The sequence below is a fragment of the Bufo gargarizans genome, chromosome 6 (assembly GCF_014858855.1).
Source record: "Bufo gargarizans isolate SCDJY-AF-19 chromosome 6, ASM1485885v1, whole genome shotgun sequence".
NCBI lineage: Eukaryota > Metazoa > Chordata > Amphibia > Anura > Bufonidae > Bufo > Bufo gargarizans.
The window spans coordinates 214,012,103-214,027,455 of record NC_058085.1 but is presented as its reverse complement, the minus strand read 5'-3'; the positions used below and the strand labels follow the sequence as shown (position 1 = coordinate 214,027,455).

The following is a 15,353-nucleotide window of genomic DNA, read 5'->3' as shown; positions in this document are numbered from 1 at the left end:
GCCAGCCACCCCTCTAATTTATTCCCTATTTGGGCCTACCTCGGTCGGCAGCCTTCCAAGTCCCCTTTTACCTTCTCCCCACGGCTCGTTCAACCAGGGCGGTGGGCGCTTCTTGGGCCGTTTCCACCAGGCTTCCGCTCTACAGTTGTATAAAGCTGCAATCTGGTCTTCCTTGCACACGTTCACCAAGTTCTACCAGATGCATACTGTATTTTTCGGCAGACACCACTCTGGGCCGCAAGGTCTTGCAGGCTGCGGTGTCTTAGACTCCTGCAGCTGTGACTTCCATGGGAGTGTGGTTTCTCCCTACCCGTGGACTGCTTTGGGACGTCCCACGGTCCTCTGTCCCCAATGATATGAGCGAGAAAACTAGATTTTTGTGGACTCTCCTGTAAAATTTATTTCTTGCTGAGTTCATTGAGGGACACAGATCCCACCTGTTTTTGTTTCTAATTTTGCAGCAAGTGACGGCAGTTGATTAACTGGTAGGGTCCTCAGTTTTGGGTTCGGACCCATATTATGTTTTATTTATTTCTGATTTATTTTCCTCCTACTGCTTGTGCACAAACTGATATGCTCTCTCCAGGCTGGAGGGTATATAGCAGGTGGGAGGGGCTAATACTTTTTAGCCTAGTGTCTCCTAGCGGCAGCAGCTATACCCACGGTCCTGTGTCCCCCCAATGAACTCAGCGAGAAAGAGATTTTACAGGTGTGTCCACAAAAATCTTGTTTATCATTTTGTCAAATATTTGTATCCCCATTAGCCAATAGATGGCATAAAAATGATGACTGACTTTTAACATGTAGTTTAAATTGCAATTTTTACAGTTTCCAGTTTTTGTTTTTTTTTGTCAGGCAGTACCTTAAACAGCAAGCCAAGGAGAAAGAGCAACGTGGTATGGCAGAGGAGTCTGAGGACAGCGATATGCAATTTGATGAGGGTTTCTGCATACCAGGGTCTCTCTGGAAAAAGTTGTACAAGTAAGTACTAATGTTTCCTCTCTGGCTGAACATTATGCACTTTTTATTTTTATTTTATTTGTTTTTTTTGTGAATGGCCTACCTGCAAAGTGATGGAATAAAGCTGTAGTACACTGCCTGTCCCCAAAAAAAGTCGCCACCTGGATTTAACTAAGCAAATAGGTATGAGCCTTCTATTGGATAATTACTGCATGGGTGATTCTTTCAGCTGGCAATAAGTTATTTAACCCCAACTAGTGCAACGAGTTGCTTCTTATTTCTTAAACAACCATGTTGAAAGACACATCTCGTGGTCGTGGAAAAGATGTTAGTCTGTTTGAGAAGGGTCAAATCATTGGCATGCATCAAGCAGAGGAGACATCTAAGGAGATTGCAGAAACTACTAAAATTGGGTTACGAAACTGTCCAACGCATTATTAAAAAACTGGAAGGATAGTGGGGACCCATCGTATTTGAGGAAGAAATATGGCAGGGAAAAAAATTCTGAATGATCGTGATTGGCGATCACTTAAACGTTTGGTGAAATCGAATCGAAGAAAAACGGTAAAACTCAGGGCTATGTTTAATAGTGAAAGTAAGAGCATTTCCACATGCACAATGCGAAGGGAACTCAAGGGATTGGGACTGAACAGCTGTGTAGCAATAATGAAACCACTAATCGGTAAGGCAAACCAGAAAAAAAGGCTTCAATGTGCTAGGGAGCATAAAGATTGGACTCTGGAGCAATGGAAGAAGGTCATGTGGTCTGAGTCCAGATTTACCCTGTTCCAGAGTAATGGGTGTATCGGGGTAAGAAGAGAGGCAGATAAAGTGATGCACCAAGCCTGTGGTGTCAGTGCTATGATCTGGGGTTGCTGCGGTTGGTCAGGTTAGGTTCAGCAACAGTATGTGCTCCAAGAATGAGGTCAGCTGACTACATGAATATACTGAATGACCATGTTATTCCATCAATGGATTTTTTCTTCCCTGATGGCACAGGCATATTCCAAGATGACGACAGTGCCAGGATTCATCGGGCTCAAATTGTGAAAAAATGGTTTAGGGAGCACGAGGCATCATTTTCACACATGGATTGGCCACCACAGAGTCCAGACCTTAATCCCATTGAGAATCTTTGGGATGTGCTGGAGAAGGCTTTGCGCAGCAGTCAAACTCTACCATCATCAATGCAAGTTCTTGGTGAAAAATGAATGTAACACTGGATGGAAGGAAATCCTGTGACATTGCAGAAGCTTATTGAAACAATGCCACAGTGAATCCGTGCCGTAATCAAAGCTAAAGGCTTTTATTTTTATTTTTTTTGTGACATGCAGTGTAAATTGTCAAGCATTTTGTAATGGCTTGAGTTTGTCTGCTTTATGTATACACAGAGGGAGACCAAGGTTCTGCCATTTAACACTAAAAGTATACAGTGACGAAAAAATCCATCACAGCTAGTGTTATGCTTGCAAGACACTTTAAATACTTGTGTGATAGAGTGCCAGCTACACATGTTTGCTTATTAATAGGAAGATTATAACTTACGAGACATAAACAAGTCCAACTCCTTAAATGTGAAAGCAATATTCTAGAAGGACTTTATAGATTTGCCTGTGATGCAGCATTGTTTATTAATGGTTAGCACATGTTTTATTCATCTTAACATTTACCATCTTTGTCTTTATCTGTCCTCTAACAATTTCATGCACTGCAGCATAGTTTGAAAACTGCTGTAGTACTTCTATTCCAGATCATCCTCATTAGTAAAGGTCTCTTTAGAAGGGACAATTTAGGAGGCTATTGTCGGGAGGGAAGCATTCCTTCCCTGCACATCAGTGGAAGACACCACTGCACGTACATCTGGTGATTTCCTCCACATTATGGGGAGGAGCGATTGGAAATGCCATTGATCGTCCCCATACAGACTCAGTTTGCCAGCAGCAGACTTGTGTTTAGACAGCACAATCTGCTGCTGGCAAACACCCATTGGCAAGAATACCCCTGAGTCGTTGGCTGCTATGTACATAAAAAGAGAAACTAATGGTGTGGCCACCATCCCCCCCCCCTGCTTAAACCCTATTAAGAACCTTTGGAGCATCCTCAAACAAAAGATCTATGAGTGTAGGAGGCAGTTCACATCAAAACAGCAGCTCTGGGAGGCTATTCTGACACCCTGCAAAGAAATTATTATTGAAGGGGGGGGGGGGGGGGGGGGGGAGCCTGCATGCAGCCGTGCTGAATGGCCGTGTGAGGACAGAGCTCCGTTGTAAAAGTGCCCTTACAGCCTGGATTTCAGCGTGATTCGGCCTAACTATGGTGAAGATTGGAGGATCTAAAGCAGGGGAATCCGCCGCTCAAGCGAAACCTGCAATAACAAGCGGCGATATGGACAAGTTTATAAAAAAAAGCTGACGCTACATACGCCAGCAGAGAAGCTAAGATGACGCCGGCGTCTCCACATGCGGCCAGCAGAAAACAAGGAGAAGCGTTCCTCGGCGCACAAGGAGGTGAGGATGACTCTGACACCCTCCCGATCTTACCTCAGAGACACTCTGACTGCTTCGCTGGCATCTGCGCTGGAACCAATTAGTACTGATATCGGCGCGATAAAACAGGATGTTCGCCATATAGGCCGCAGAGTGGAAGCTCTGGAAGAGACACAAATAGCCCTTTTAGACCATCAAACGGCAGTGGCACAAAAGCTGCAAGCGGTACAATTGAATCTGAACACGATCTATAGCTCCTTAGAAGATCAGGAGAACAGAGGCCGCCGCAACAACCTTCGCTTTAGAGGGATACCTGAAACGGTTGCCCAGGGAGATATCCCTAACACTATTGTACAAATATGCTCTTCCTTGTTGGGCCCTGATTCAGTTCATGAGATTTTGCTAGAAAGAGCTCACAGAGCCTTGAAACCCAAGCCTGTCCCCCCAGCACCACCTAGAGATGTCATCTGCAAATTTTTAAGCTTCCCAGTAAAAGAAGCGGTGCTTAATAAAGCCAGAGATATGCAAGTGGTGCAGTGGGATGGCCATGAGATCCTTGTCTTTCAGGACTTAGCTCAATCTACACTGAGGAAAAGGAGAACTCTTAAGCCATTAACAGATTGGCTCAGGAGGAATAACACCATGTATAGATGGACCTTTCCATTTGGCCTCACGTTTGTTTATGATGGCCGCAGGGTGTCGATTTCTTCTCATCTGGATCTGGACGCAGTCTATGAACATCTGAACATCGCTCCACTGGATATCCAGGACTGGGACCCAGTTCAAGATTTATGCGGACTACCTGTTCTCCCTCCTATTGAAGCTTGGGACAAACAGCAAAGAAACAGAAGAGGAAACCAGAAAACCACCCCGAGAAGACTTCCTATGGGAGAATAACAATCCACCAATATACAGATGGTCATGAGGTCTCGTATCATCCGGACTTTCTCCACCTACTGTAATATCTCTCCTTTAGTATTCTCACTTTTGTCCTATTTTCCTCCTTCTTGCTACTGATCTCTATACTCCCTCCTTGGTCTGACCGGACCACTCTCTTGATATAAGGGCACTGAAACTGAAATGTTTTCTCCCCCCTACTTTACCTTTCCATCAGACTATTATTTCATATTCCTACCTCTATCCTATAGTTCTATTTCATTTTCTCTCCATTCCACCATGTTTTTATTTCTTTACCACATGACCTCTATGCTAAATGTAAAGCAGAAGAGAATGCGGTATTGTTGTTACCGGTTACTAATGTTTATATATGTTATCTTTCTAGGTAGAGATTTTACTGACATTCCTAATATACCATATCATTTTAGGATGATAGAAGTGAGATTGATAACTTCACCCGGGAGGGCACATCCATACCCCTGGCTCCTAAGAACACTAGAACATATCAATAGAACTGTCAATCCTACATTTGAGGTAAATAGATGGCAGACTTAAATGTGGTCTCCTTTAATGTAAAAGAATTCAATGCGCCCTCCAAGAGATGCCAGATTCTCTCCCTACTTAAAAAAAGGACTGCTCAATCCTGTTGCTGCAGGAAACACATTTTAGATTTGACCGATATCCAAATTTATCCAATTCAAAATTCCCGATTATGGTTCCACTGTGGTTCCAACTCCTCAGCATCCAGGGGAGTTAGTGTGGGAATCAGGGGTGATGTGCCCTTCCAATTATGCTCTCGATTACATGACCCAGAAGGGCGTTACATTTTAATTAAAGGGGTTGTCCCACTTTGCTTTTTTAATCTTACCAGCAGTAGATGTCCTGATAACTTCCTGGTTTGGCTCCTGTAGTTGAGTGAAGGCTGGCCACGCCGCCTCATGACTCACCCTGAGAGCTCAGTCCTTGCGTGCTCGTTCATGTGGATGAGTCATCCACATGGAGCCGTATGTGAGGTCCCGCCCCCCCCCCCCCAGTATAATAAACATTGAGTGCGGCCCTCCCAGTATAATATACATTGAGTGCCCCCCCCCCCCAGTATAATATACATTGAGTGCGGCCACCCCCCCCCAGTATAATGTACATTGAGTGCGCCCCCTCCCCCCCCCAGTATAATATACATTGAGTGCGGCCACCCCCCCCCCCCCCCAGTATAATATACATTGAGTGCGGCCACCCCCCCCCCCCCCCCCCAGTATAATATACATTGAGTGCGGCCACCCCCCCAGTATAATAAACATTGAGTGCGCCCCTCCCCCCCCAGTATAATAAACATTGAGTGCTCCCCCCCCCCCCCAGTATAATAGTATAATATACATTGAGTGCGCCCCCCCCCCAGTATAATATACATTGAGTGCCCCCCCCCCCCCCCCCCCCAGTATAATATACATTGAGTGCGGCATCAGCGGCAGTTAACCCCTAAGGTCCCGCTCCCTGTCATAGAGGTCGGGTGTTGTAGGAATGGAGAGGCGGCCCGAGTACTTGTTCAGCTGTTGTGCGCAGGCGCGACACAGCGATGCGGCCGGACGAAAGAGGCCGTATCCATGGGATACCGAAATCAACAAAGGGATCGCATAACAGGATTTTTTGTAAGAAAGGTAGCTTTTTGATTATGACATAGATAGGAAGATATGTTCTGTGGGGGTAAATAAATTAGATAAAACCTATTTAATGAAGTGGGACAACCCCTTTAAGGGCTATATTTCAAACCAAATCTACACGTTTATTAATATTTATGCCCCAAATACTAATCAACAGCAATGGTTTAAAAGTCTCATCCCAATAATAGAGCCCTTTCAAGAAGGTATCACTGTATTGGGTGGAGACTTTAATCTGACCCTAGACCCCTTGAAAGATACATCCTCCCATAAGTCTGCCCTCTCCCATAAGGCTTTAGTGTCCATTAAAAAACAATTTCATAATCAGGACCTCATTGATGTCTGGAGAACCCTTAATCCAGAATCTAGAGATTATACCTTTTTTTCCCAGGTCCATGGCTCATATCACAGACTAGACCATATTATGATTTCCAGGGAGCATATCCATCTGTGCTCTAAAGCGTGGATTGACTCTATCCACTTATCCGATCACTCCCCTATTCCAGTTAACATCTCCACACCTCAATTGTCTCCAAAGTCTTTTATATGGAGACTTAATGAACAACTCCTATCATCTAAAGAACAGATTCTAGCTATTCAGAACTCCATGGAGGAATTTTTCACGCTTAACGCGCTTCCTGAAACTCCCCCCCCCCCCCCCATGTAGTCTGGGACACCAACAAGGCCTTCATAAGAGGCCAGTTCATCAAAGCAGGCTCGATACTTAAGAAGAAAAGGAAGGCACATATGGACTACCTACTGTTGGAAATCCGCAAATTAGAAACTCTTCATAAAAAGTCTATGCAGGATTCCCAGCTCACCAGACTTAGCGAACTGAGAGCGGAACTGAAAAATTATCTAAACGCACAATCTGCTAAGTTTTTCTTGCATTCTCAGTATAAATTCTTTGCTCATGGTGATAAAACATCTAGTTTTATGATGAGTAGAATCAAAAAAAGAAGAGCCCACAACTATATACACAAAATTGTCATGGCCGGAGGTGACCAAGCTTTAACTACCAAGCAGATAGCCCATCAATTCCATGAATACTATAAAGCCCTCTATAATATCCCTCAAACAAACGGTGACACGGAATCCATTTCACCCCCTCCCTCGATTCAGCAATTCCTAGGTCAAATCCCCCTTCCTAGACTTAATGATTCCCAAAGAGGTAAACTTAGCTCTCCATTCACTTCGGAAGAACTTCTGCTTACTATCAAAAAGCTTCCCAAGAACAAAGCCCCTGGCCCAGATGGCCTCCCTGCCCTCTACTATCGCACCTTTGGTGGAATTTTAACCCCCCATCTGCTAAAGATCTGTAATCTGTCCTTGAAAGGCCTCCCTTTGTCCCCGGAAATGTCCACAGCACATATCACTATTATCCCCAAAGAAGGGAAAGACCCCTCCTCTTGCGCTAACTACCGCCCCATATCTCTCCTGAATTTGGACCTGAAATTATTAGCAAAAATGTTGGCCAACCGCCTATCTCCTCTACTCCCCTTGCTGGTACATAGAGACCAGACTGGCTTTGTTACTGGAAGAGAGGGCAAAGATAACTCGGCTAGATTGCTAAATGCTCTGTTTTACGCTAAGAAACACTCTACCCCCCTAGTCTTTCTCAGCACTGATGCTGAGAAAGCATTTGACCGGGTCAAATGGGATTACAGGTCCTTCTAAAAAAATTAGCATATTGTGATAAAGTTCATTATTTTCTGTAATGTACTGATAAACATTAGACTTTCATATATTTTAGATTCATTACACACCAACTGAAATAGTTCAAGCCTTTTATTGTTTTAATATTGATGATTTTGGCATACAGCTCATGAAAACCCAAATTTCCTATCTCAAAAAATTAGCATATTTCATCCGACCAATAAAAGAAAAGTGTTTTTAATACAAAAAAAGTCAACCTTCAAATAATTATGTTCAGTTATGCACTCAATACTTGGTCGGGAATCCATTTGCAGAAATGACTGCTTCAATGCGGCGTGGCATGGAGGCAATCAGCCTGTGGCACTGCTGAGGTGTTATGGAGGCCCAGGATGCTTCCATAGCGGCCTTAAGCTCATCCAGAGTGTTGGGTCTTGCGTCTCTCAACTTTCTCTTCCCAATATCACACAGATTCTCTATGGGGTTCAGGTCAGGAGAGTTGGCAGGCCAATTGAGCACAGTAATACCATGGTCAGTAAACCATTTACCAGTGGTTTTGGCACTGTGAGCAGGTGCCAGGTCGTGCTGAAAAATGAAATCTTCATCTCCATAAAGCTTTTCAGCAGATGGAAGCATGAAGTGCTCCAAAATCTCCTGATAGCTAGCTGCATTGACCCTGCCTTTGATAAAACACAGTGGACCAACACCAGCAGCTGACATGGCACCCCAGACCATCACTGACTGTGGGTACTTGACACTGGACTTCAGGCATTTTGGCATTTCCCTCTCCCCAGTCTTCCTCCAGACTCTGGCACCTTGATTTCCGAATGACATGCAAAATTTGCTTTCATCCGAAAAAAGTACTTTGGACCACTGAGCAACAGTCCAGTACTGCTTCTCTGTAGCCCAGGTCAGGCGCTTCTGCCGCTGTTTCTGGTTCAAAAGTGGCTTGACCTGGGGAATGCGGCACCTGTTGCCCATTTCCTGCACACGCCTGTACATGGTGGCTCTGGATGTTTCTACTGCAGACTCAGTCCACTGCTTCCGCAGGTCCCCCAAGGTCTGGAATCGGTCCTTCTCCACAATCTTCCTCAGGGTCCGGTCACCTCTTCTCGTTGTGCAGCGTTTTCTGCCACACTTTTTCCTTCCCACTGAGGTGCCTTGATACAGCACTCTGGGAACAGCCTATTCGTTCAGAAATTTCTTTCTGTGTCTTACCCTCTTGCTTGAAGGTGTCAATGATGGCCTTCTGGACAGCAGTCAGGTCGGCAGTCTTACCCATGATTGCGGTTTTGAGTAATGAACCAGGCTGGGAGTTTTTAAAAGCCTCAGGAATCTTTTGCAGGTGTTTAGAGTTAATTAGTTGATTCAGATGATTAGGTTAATAGCTCGTTTAGAGAACCTTTTCATGATATGCTAATTTTTTGAGATAGGAATTTTGGGTTTTCATGAGCTGTATGCCAAAATCATCAATATTAAAACAATAAAAGGCTTGAACTACTTCAGTTGGTGTGTAATGAATCTAAAATATATGAAAGTCTAATGTTTATCAGTACATTACAGAAAATAATGAACTTTATCACAATATGCTAATTTTTTGAGAAGGACCTGTATATGACTCTCACTTTAGGAAAATTTGGCCTACCCCCAGAATTCGTTGACGCAATCCACTCAATGTACACCAGGGCCTCAGCAGCAGTGATAGTTTACAACTCCCTTCCCTATTAAGAATGGAACGAGACAAGGCTGTCCCCTTTCCCCCTTTTTATTTGTTTTAGTCATGGAGCCCCTCCTACAAACTATCCGCCAAGAAAAGAAGATGGAAGGTATCAAGTTAGGGGGACAGGACCATAAAGTTGCCGCATTTGCGGATGACCTTCTGATTACTACAACAAATCCGAAGACATCTTTACTCATTATCTATAGGATATTGGAAATCTTCAGCCCAATCTCAAATTTTTAAGATTAACTTAAAAAAATCCAATGTCTTAGCCGTTGGCATAAAACCAACAGTTAAATTAAACCTTGCTAGAACTTCCCCCTTCAACTGGGACACACCTTTTCTCACCTACATTGGCATAAAAATTTCCGATGATTTGTACAAGCTATTTTCCCTTAACTATACTCTTCTTCTTAAATCAATACAGGACCAATTAGCCACTTTACATTCTCCCTTTTTATCCTGGTTTGGCCGTAAGAATATGGTAATGTCCCTAGTCCTCCCCAGGCTTAACTACCTACAACAGTTCCTCCCTGTCCCTATCCCGACAAACTATTATTCTGCCCTCTCTAAGGCAATTAGTGTGTTTATTTGGAATAAGAAGAAACCAAGGATCTCTTTACCAGCTCTTCAGAGACATAGATCAGATGGTGGAATAGGCCTCCCAAATCCGCTTATGTACAATAGAGCTATTCTCCTGACGAGAGCCCTGGATTGGTTCAGGCAATCTCCTCACAAATCGTGGGTGGCCATGGAAGCTTCCCAATCTGGATACTCCTTTAGAGGCCTTTTAGTAGACACCTCTAGCTTTCCTTTTTAAAAATATAGTTGCTAGTCCCTCGGCTAAAGCTACCTCGGAAGCATGGAAATGGTTTCAGGTTTCCAATATGGGTATTCCCACCCCCTCACCGATGGTACAGATAAGAGATGTACTTGACCTTGTCTCCAAGGAATTGAAACAACATATTCCAACGGCCCTCCGGCTTTCAACTACTCCCATCATCTCTCTATATACTGAATCAGGGATCCTATTGGAGGGAGATGCGTTCTCTTCGGCCTTAAATGTCCCTCATGCCAACCCTCATTATTTCTTTTTTAAAGAATCATATTAATAGACTCATACCATATCACTCTCTGTTAAGACCTCTTACATGGTTTGAACATATGATCCAGACTCAATCCCCCCCTATCAAGCCTATCTCGCAAATATACAAAAGGCTCAACTCACCTATCATGCCACCAAAACCAGCTTTCATAAGCCTTTGGGAAAGAGACCTTGATTGCAGCTTTTCCTCGAAGGAATTAACTCTCATATTCATGACTCCCCACTCCTCCTCCCGTTGCGTAAGAATACAAGAGAACGGTTACAAAGTATTAACCAGGTGGTATAAGACCCCGGACGTAATTTGCAGATATAGAGAAGGAAACTCTGACACCTGCTGGCGTTGTGGCCAAGCAAGAGGCACCTTCTACCATATTTGGTGGTTATGCCCAAATATCTATAACTGGTGGGAAAAAATATTCAAGAAATGTAATATGATCTGTGTCTCAAAAGTTCCGCTGTCTCCCCTAGTTGCCCTCTTAGGTAATCCTAAAGGAGACAAACCAATTAAAATTCCCTTCCTCTTCAACAAGTTAATCATGGCTGCGTGTCTGTTGGTTCCGCAGCTCTGGTTGTCCCCAGATACCCCATCAGAGATTTCATGGGTTAATAAAGTAGATGCTATATACCGTTTTGAGGAGATTGCATCATGGGAAAATAGATCCCACCCTAGATTTAAATCCAATTGGGCACAATGGGAAAGATATAGAAAATTTTAATTATTTGCCTTCTTGTCCTTGAAACATTATTTGTATCATCCTTTCATAATTTCACCAATTCCTACCTGTCAGTAACTGCATACATGCATTCAATGTATGTGATATCTACCTATATTTTGTATTTTGAAATTGTTTTTGTTCGACTTCGGTCGACTAATGTCTTTTATTATGCATATGTATCACATTTTATTCATCGATAAAAAATAAAAAAATAAATTATTATTGGGAGGTTTGATGCAATAAAATTTGATTTATACTCTAATAAGGTTGTTTCAGGTATCGACTTTTCGATACCCAATCGATACTTTTGTCTGCTATCGACCTTGATACCGGGATTTGCCTTTTTTCGATACTAGGCTTCACTATTGCACAGTCTAGTATCAGAGAACATGGAGCGCACTGCTCTCAGCGCGCTCCGTGTTCTCCTCGGCAGCACAGGGGAGAAGAAAGCACTCTCTTCCCCCCCTCCTCTGCCGCTGTCGCCAATGAGAAGAGAGGGGCGGTGCACTGCGCCACCAATGAAAGTAAACGTTTAATACAAATCCAGGCGGCGGATGTTCACGGGGAGCTGCGATCAGCGTCAGTTAACACCTCAGGTGCCGCACCCACCTCCTGTATTAAATGTTAATTATCATTGGTGGCGCAGTCACCGCAATCCTGGGGCTCCGATCTGTTACCATGGCAGACAGGATGCTACTGAAGCCCTGGCTGCCATGGTAAGCTCGCTGCTGTGTGTACTATGCACAGGGCAGCAGGGAGTGTGTGTAGTCGTATTCACCCTAATAGAGCTCTATTAGGGTTAAAAGATCCCAGGTTCTAGCCTCTAAAGGGGGAAATGGTTATTAACTAAAAAGTAAAGAAAAAAAAAAGTATAAATCACCCCTTTCCCAATTTTACATTTAAAATGTATAAACAATAAATAAATAAACATCACATATTGCCACGTCCGAAAAGTCCAAACTTTAAAATCTAAAAATAATGTCCTATGCGGTGACGGAATAAATAAACTGCGCGATTCGCCATTTTTTTTAGTCACCTTGTTCTCCCCAAAAATACTGTTCTATTAAGGCTCAGACATTCCATAAAATGCGGAATGCATGCATCTTTTTTTTTTCCGCGTGGTATCGAGTATCGCAATACTTTTTTATGGTATTGAAACCGAATCAACATTTTGTTATCGAAACAACCCTATACTCTAAAGGTTGATGACTTAAAAATCATACTGACAGTCATTTGCATCGACCATTTAGGAAAATCCGATCTAATTAGTATAATAATTTGGAATGCGGTGTAGATTGACATTCGAGTAAAAAGTTCTTCAAGCTGTGATCCCTCCCTACATATATTAAATTGGGTAACAAATGAAAAATGGAGCTCACACAGTACCATTATAAAACATTTTTATTGTAACATGATCAAAAATTGCCTTCGCCCAGGGGACCCCTGGACGAAGGCACGTTGAAACGCGCGTCTGGGTAGCACTATCCTGGTTGTTTCTGCACACTACCTACTTGAGGTGAGTCTCTTGAGGCGAGTCTCTTTTTGGCTTTGCTGGTTTTGGGTAACTTTTTTACCTGGTTTTTATTTAATATTTACCCCAGCATTTGTATATTCTTGTGGCAGTATCTTCAACATTTTATACAGCATGGTTATCGCTGAGACTCATTCCTCATATGAATAACTTATTTATTACTGTTTATACGTCCTGCAATTATGCTCTATTGAGATACGTTTATTACTCTTTTTGGTATGTGTGCAGTGCCAGGATGGTGTTTTTTGTCACTTTCCTTCCCCTTTTAAATGGCATATATATTTTCCATTTCATCCACCATGACGGCCACAATGAGATTGACCCTTGACCTCTGTAGGGGCAGGAACACATGAAAAGAGTTTTAATCCCCCCACCTCTCCACCTCCTCAGTGCTTTCCTGCCCCTACAGTGGCCAACATGTGGAGAGAGCCCTCCTGTCGGGAGGGTTGAAGTATCCTATTCAAGATAGTTTCCTACGGGAATCTTCTGCTGTCCTCCCGCGGCAGGGGCTAAGGCTGGACAGCATGGAGAAACAAGGACCCTCGTCCCGGCCTGCGGTCCTCCCTTACCTCGAGACCTCCTTCCTCGCGTCAGGAAGCAGTCTGGGGTGACGGCTTCACACGGAGGTTCGTGCGCTGTTTGGCGTCCTCCTTGCATCCACGTGACCGGCCAGGGGAGTAGGTGCGGCGCATGCAGTGCAAGCATTAGGAGGAGGGCTGCGCCGACGCACGCACCTATACAGAGGTTGGTGCAATGCGGGCACATGCTGACAGCCTGGGGCGGAGCTTGATGACGTCAAAAGCCGGGGCTCCTGAAGAGATCGCAGTTCCAGCCTGCAATCACGATGTCTGAGACACCTACTCCCCGCCAGGAAGGTCCTGATCCCTCTGCTATCAGTACTGTGAGTTCCCCCCCGGGGGCTGTGTTGTTAAAACAGCACTTGCCCTTAATTACTAACTGCGGTATATTTGGTTGTTCCCTTACTACCAGGGTACTAAAGAGTCTAAAGCAAAAGTGAAGTTACTAAAGTGTAATGCTTGCTCAAAAAGGCTACCGGAGAATTATAAGAAAAGACTTTGCAAGTCTTGCACAGCTGAAATCTGGAAGTAAGAACAAACACGTTTTCTTAGAGATGAAATCCTTTATTCTGGACGAGATTAAGTCTTCCTTGGCTTCTATCTCGACTCCCGGCAGTACTTCTAATCCTCCCAAGAAACGCAAGCTCTCTGTTATATCCTCCTCAGATGCTGAGGATGCGGAAGAAGCCTCTGTCTCATCCAGACAAATTCATAATGAGGACCCCCTATCAGAGGTGGAGATTTTGGATGAGGATTAAAAAAAAAAATATATCTTCGGATGAAATTGAGCAACTGCTAAGAGCTGTCAGGTCTACAATGGAGATTGAGGACACCCCTAGACCCCGTAATGTCCAGGATGAGATGTTCGGGGGTCTTAGATCAAAGACATCCATCATTTTCCCAATAAATGAAAATATACGTGAAATTATTATGAAAGAGTGGTTTGATCCAGAAAAGAGGCTAGGGGCCCCCTAAGGAGTTCAGAAACAGACTTTGCTTTGACCAGACGGAATGCAAGATATTTAACCACTTCAACCCCGCTAGCTGAAACCCCCTTAATGACCAGGCCACTTTTTACACTTCTGCACTACACTACTTTCACCGTTTATCGCTCGGTCATGCAACTTACCACCCAAATGAATTTTACCTCCTTTTCTTCTCACTAATAGAGCTTTCATTTGGTGGTATTTCATTGCTGCTGACATTTTTACTTTTTTTGTTATTAATCAAAATTTAACGATTTTTTTGCAAAAAATGAAATTTTTCACTTTCAGCTGTAAAATTTTGCAAAAAAAACGACATCCATATATAAATTTGTCACTAAATTTATTGTTCTACATGTCTTTGATAAAAAAAATGGTTTGGGTAAAAGTTATAGCGTTTACAAACTATGGTACAAAAATGTGAATTTCCGCTTTTTGAAGCAGCTGACTTTCTGAGCACCTGTCATGTTTCCTGAGGTTCTACAATGCCCAGACAGTAGAAAACCCCCACAAATTACCCCATTTCGGAAAGTAGACAGCCTAAGGTATTCGCTGATGGGCACAGTGAGTTCATAGAACTTTTTTCTTTTTTTTTTTGTCACAAGTTAGCCGAAAATGATATATATTTTTTTTTCCTTACAAAGTCTCATATTCCACTAACTTGCGACAAAAAATAAAAAATTCTAGGAACTCGCCATGCCCCTCACGGAATACCCTGAGGTGTCTTCTTTCCAAAATGGGGTCACTTGTGGCGTAGTTATGCTGCCCTGGCAATTTAGGGGCCCAGATGTGTGAGAAGTAGTTTGCAATAAAATCTGTAAAAAAAAATGACCGGTGAAATCCGAAAGGTGCACTTTGGAATGTGGGTCCCTTTGCCCACCTTGGCTGCAAAAAAGTGTCACACATCTGGTATCGCCGTACTCAGGAGAAGTTGGGGAATGTGTTTTGGGGTGTCATTTTACATATACCCATGCTGGGTGAGATAAATATCTTGGCAAAAGACAACTTTTCCAATTTTTTTTATACAAAGTTGGCATTTGACCAAGATATTTATCTCACCCAGCATGGG

At 43.4% G+C, this 15,353-nt stretch overlaps 1 protein-coding gene across 4 annotated transcripts in view; it reads left to right on the top strand.

The window, feature by feature from the left end:
- Window positions 1-15,353, top strand: part of ERCC6 (ERCC excision repair 6, chromatin remodeling factor) — a 241,077-nt gene that overhangs the window by 56,979 nt on the left and 168,745 nt on the right. For all 4 annotated transcript variants that reach the window (XR_006390375.1, XM_044297289.1, XM_044297290.1 and 1 more), the window contains one exon: window positions 856-981. Coding sequence is in view for 3 of the 4 variants with exons in the window: in XM_044297289.1 (XP_044153224.1) it covers window positions 856-981 (126 nt within the window). In the remaining variant the exon portion in view is untranslated. The remainder of the gene's footprint in view (window positions 1-855; window positions 982-15,353) is intronic.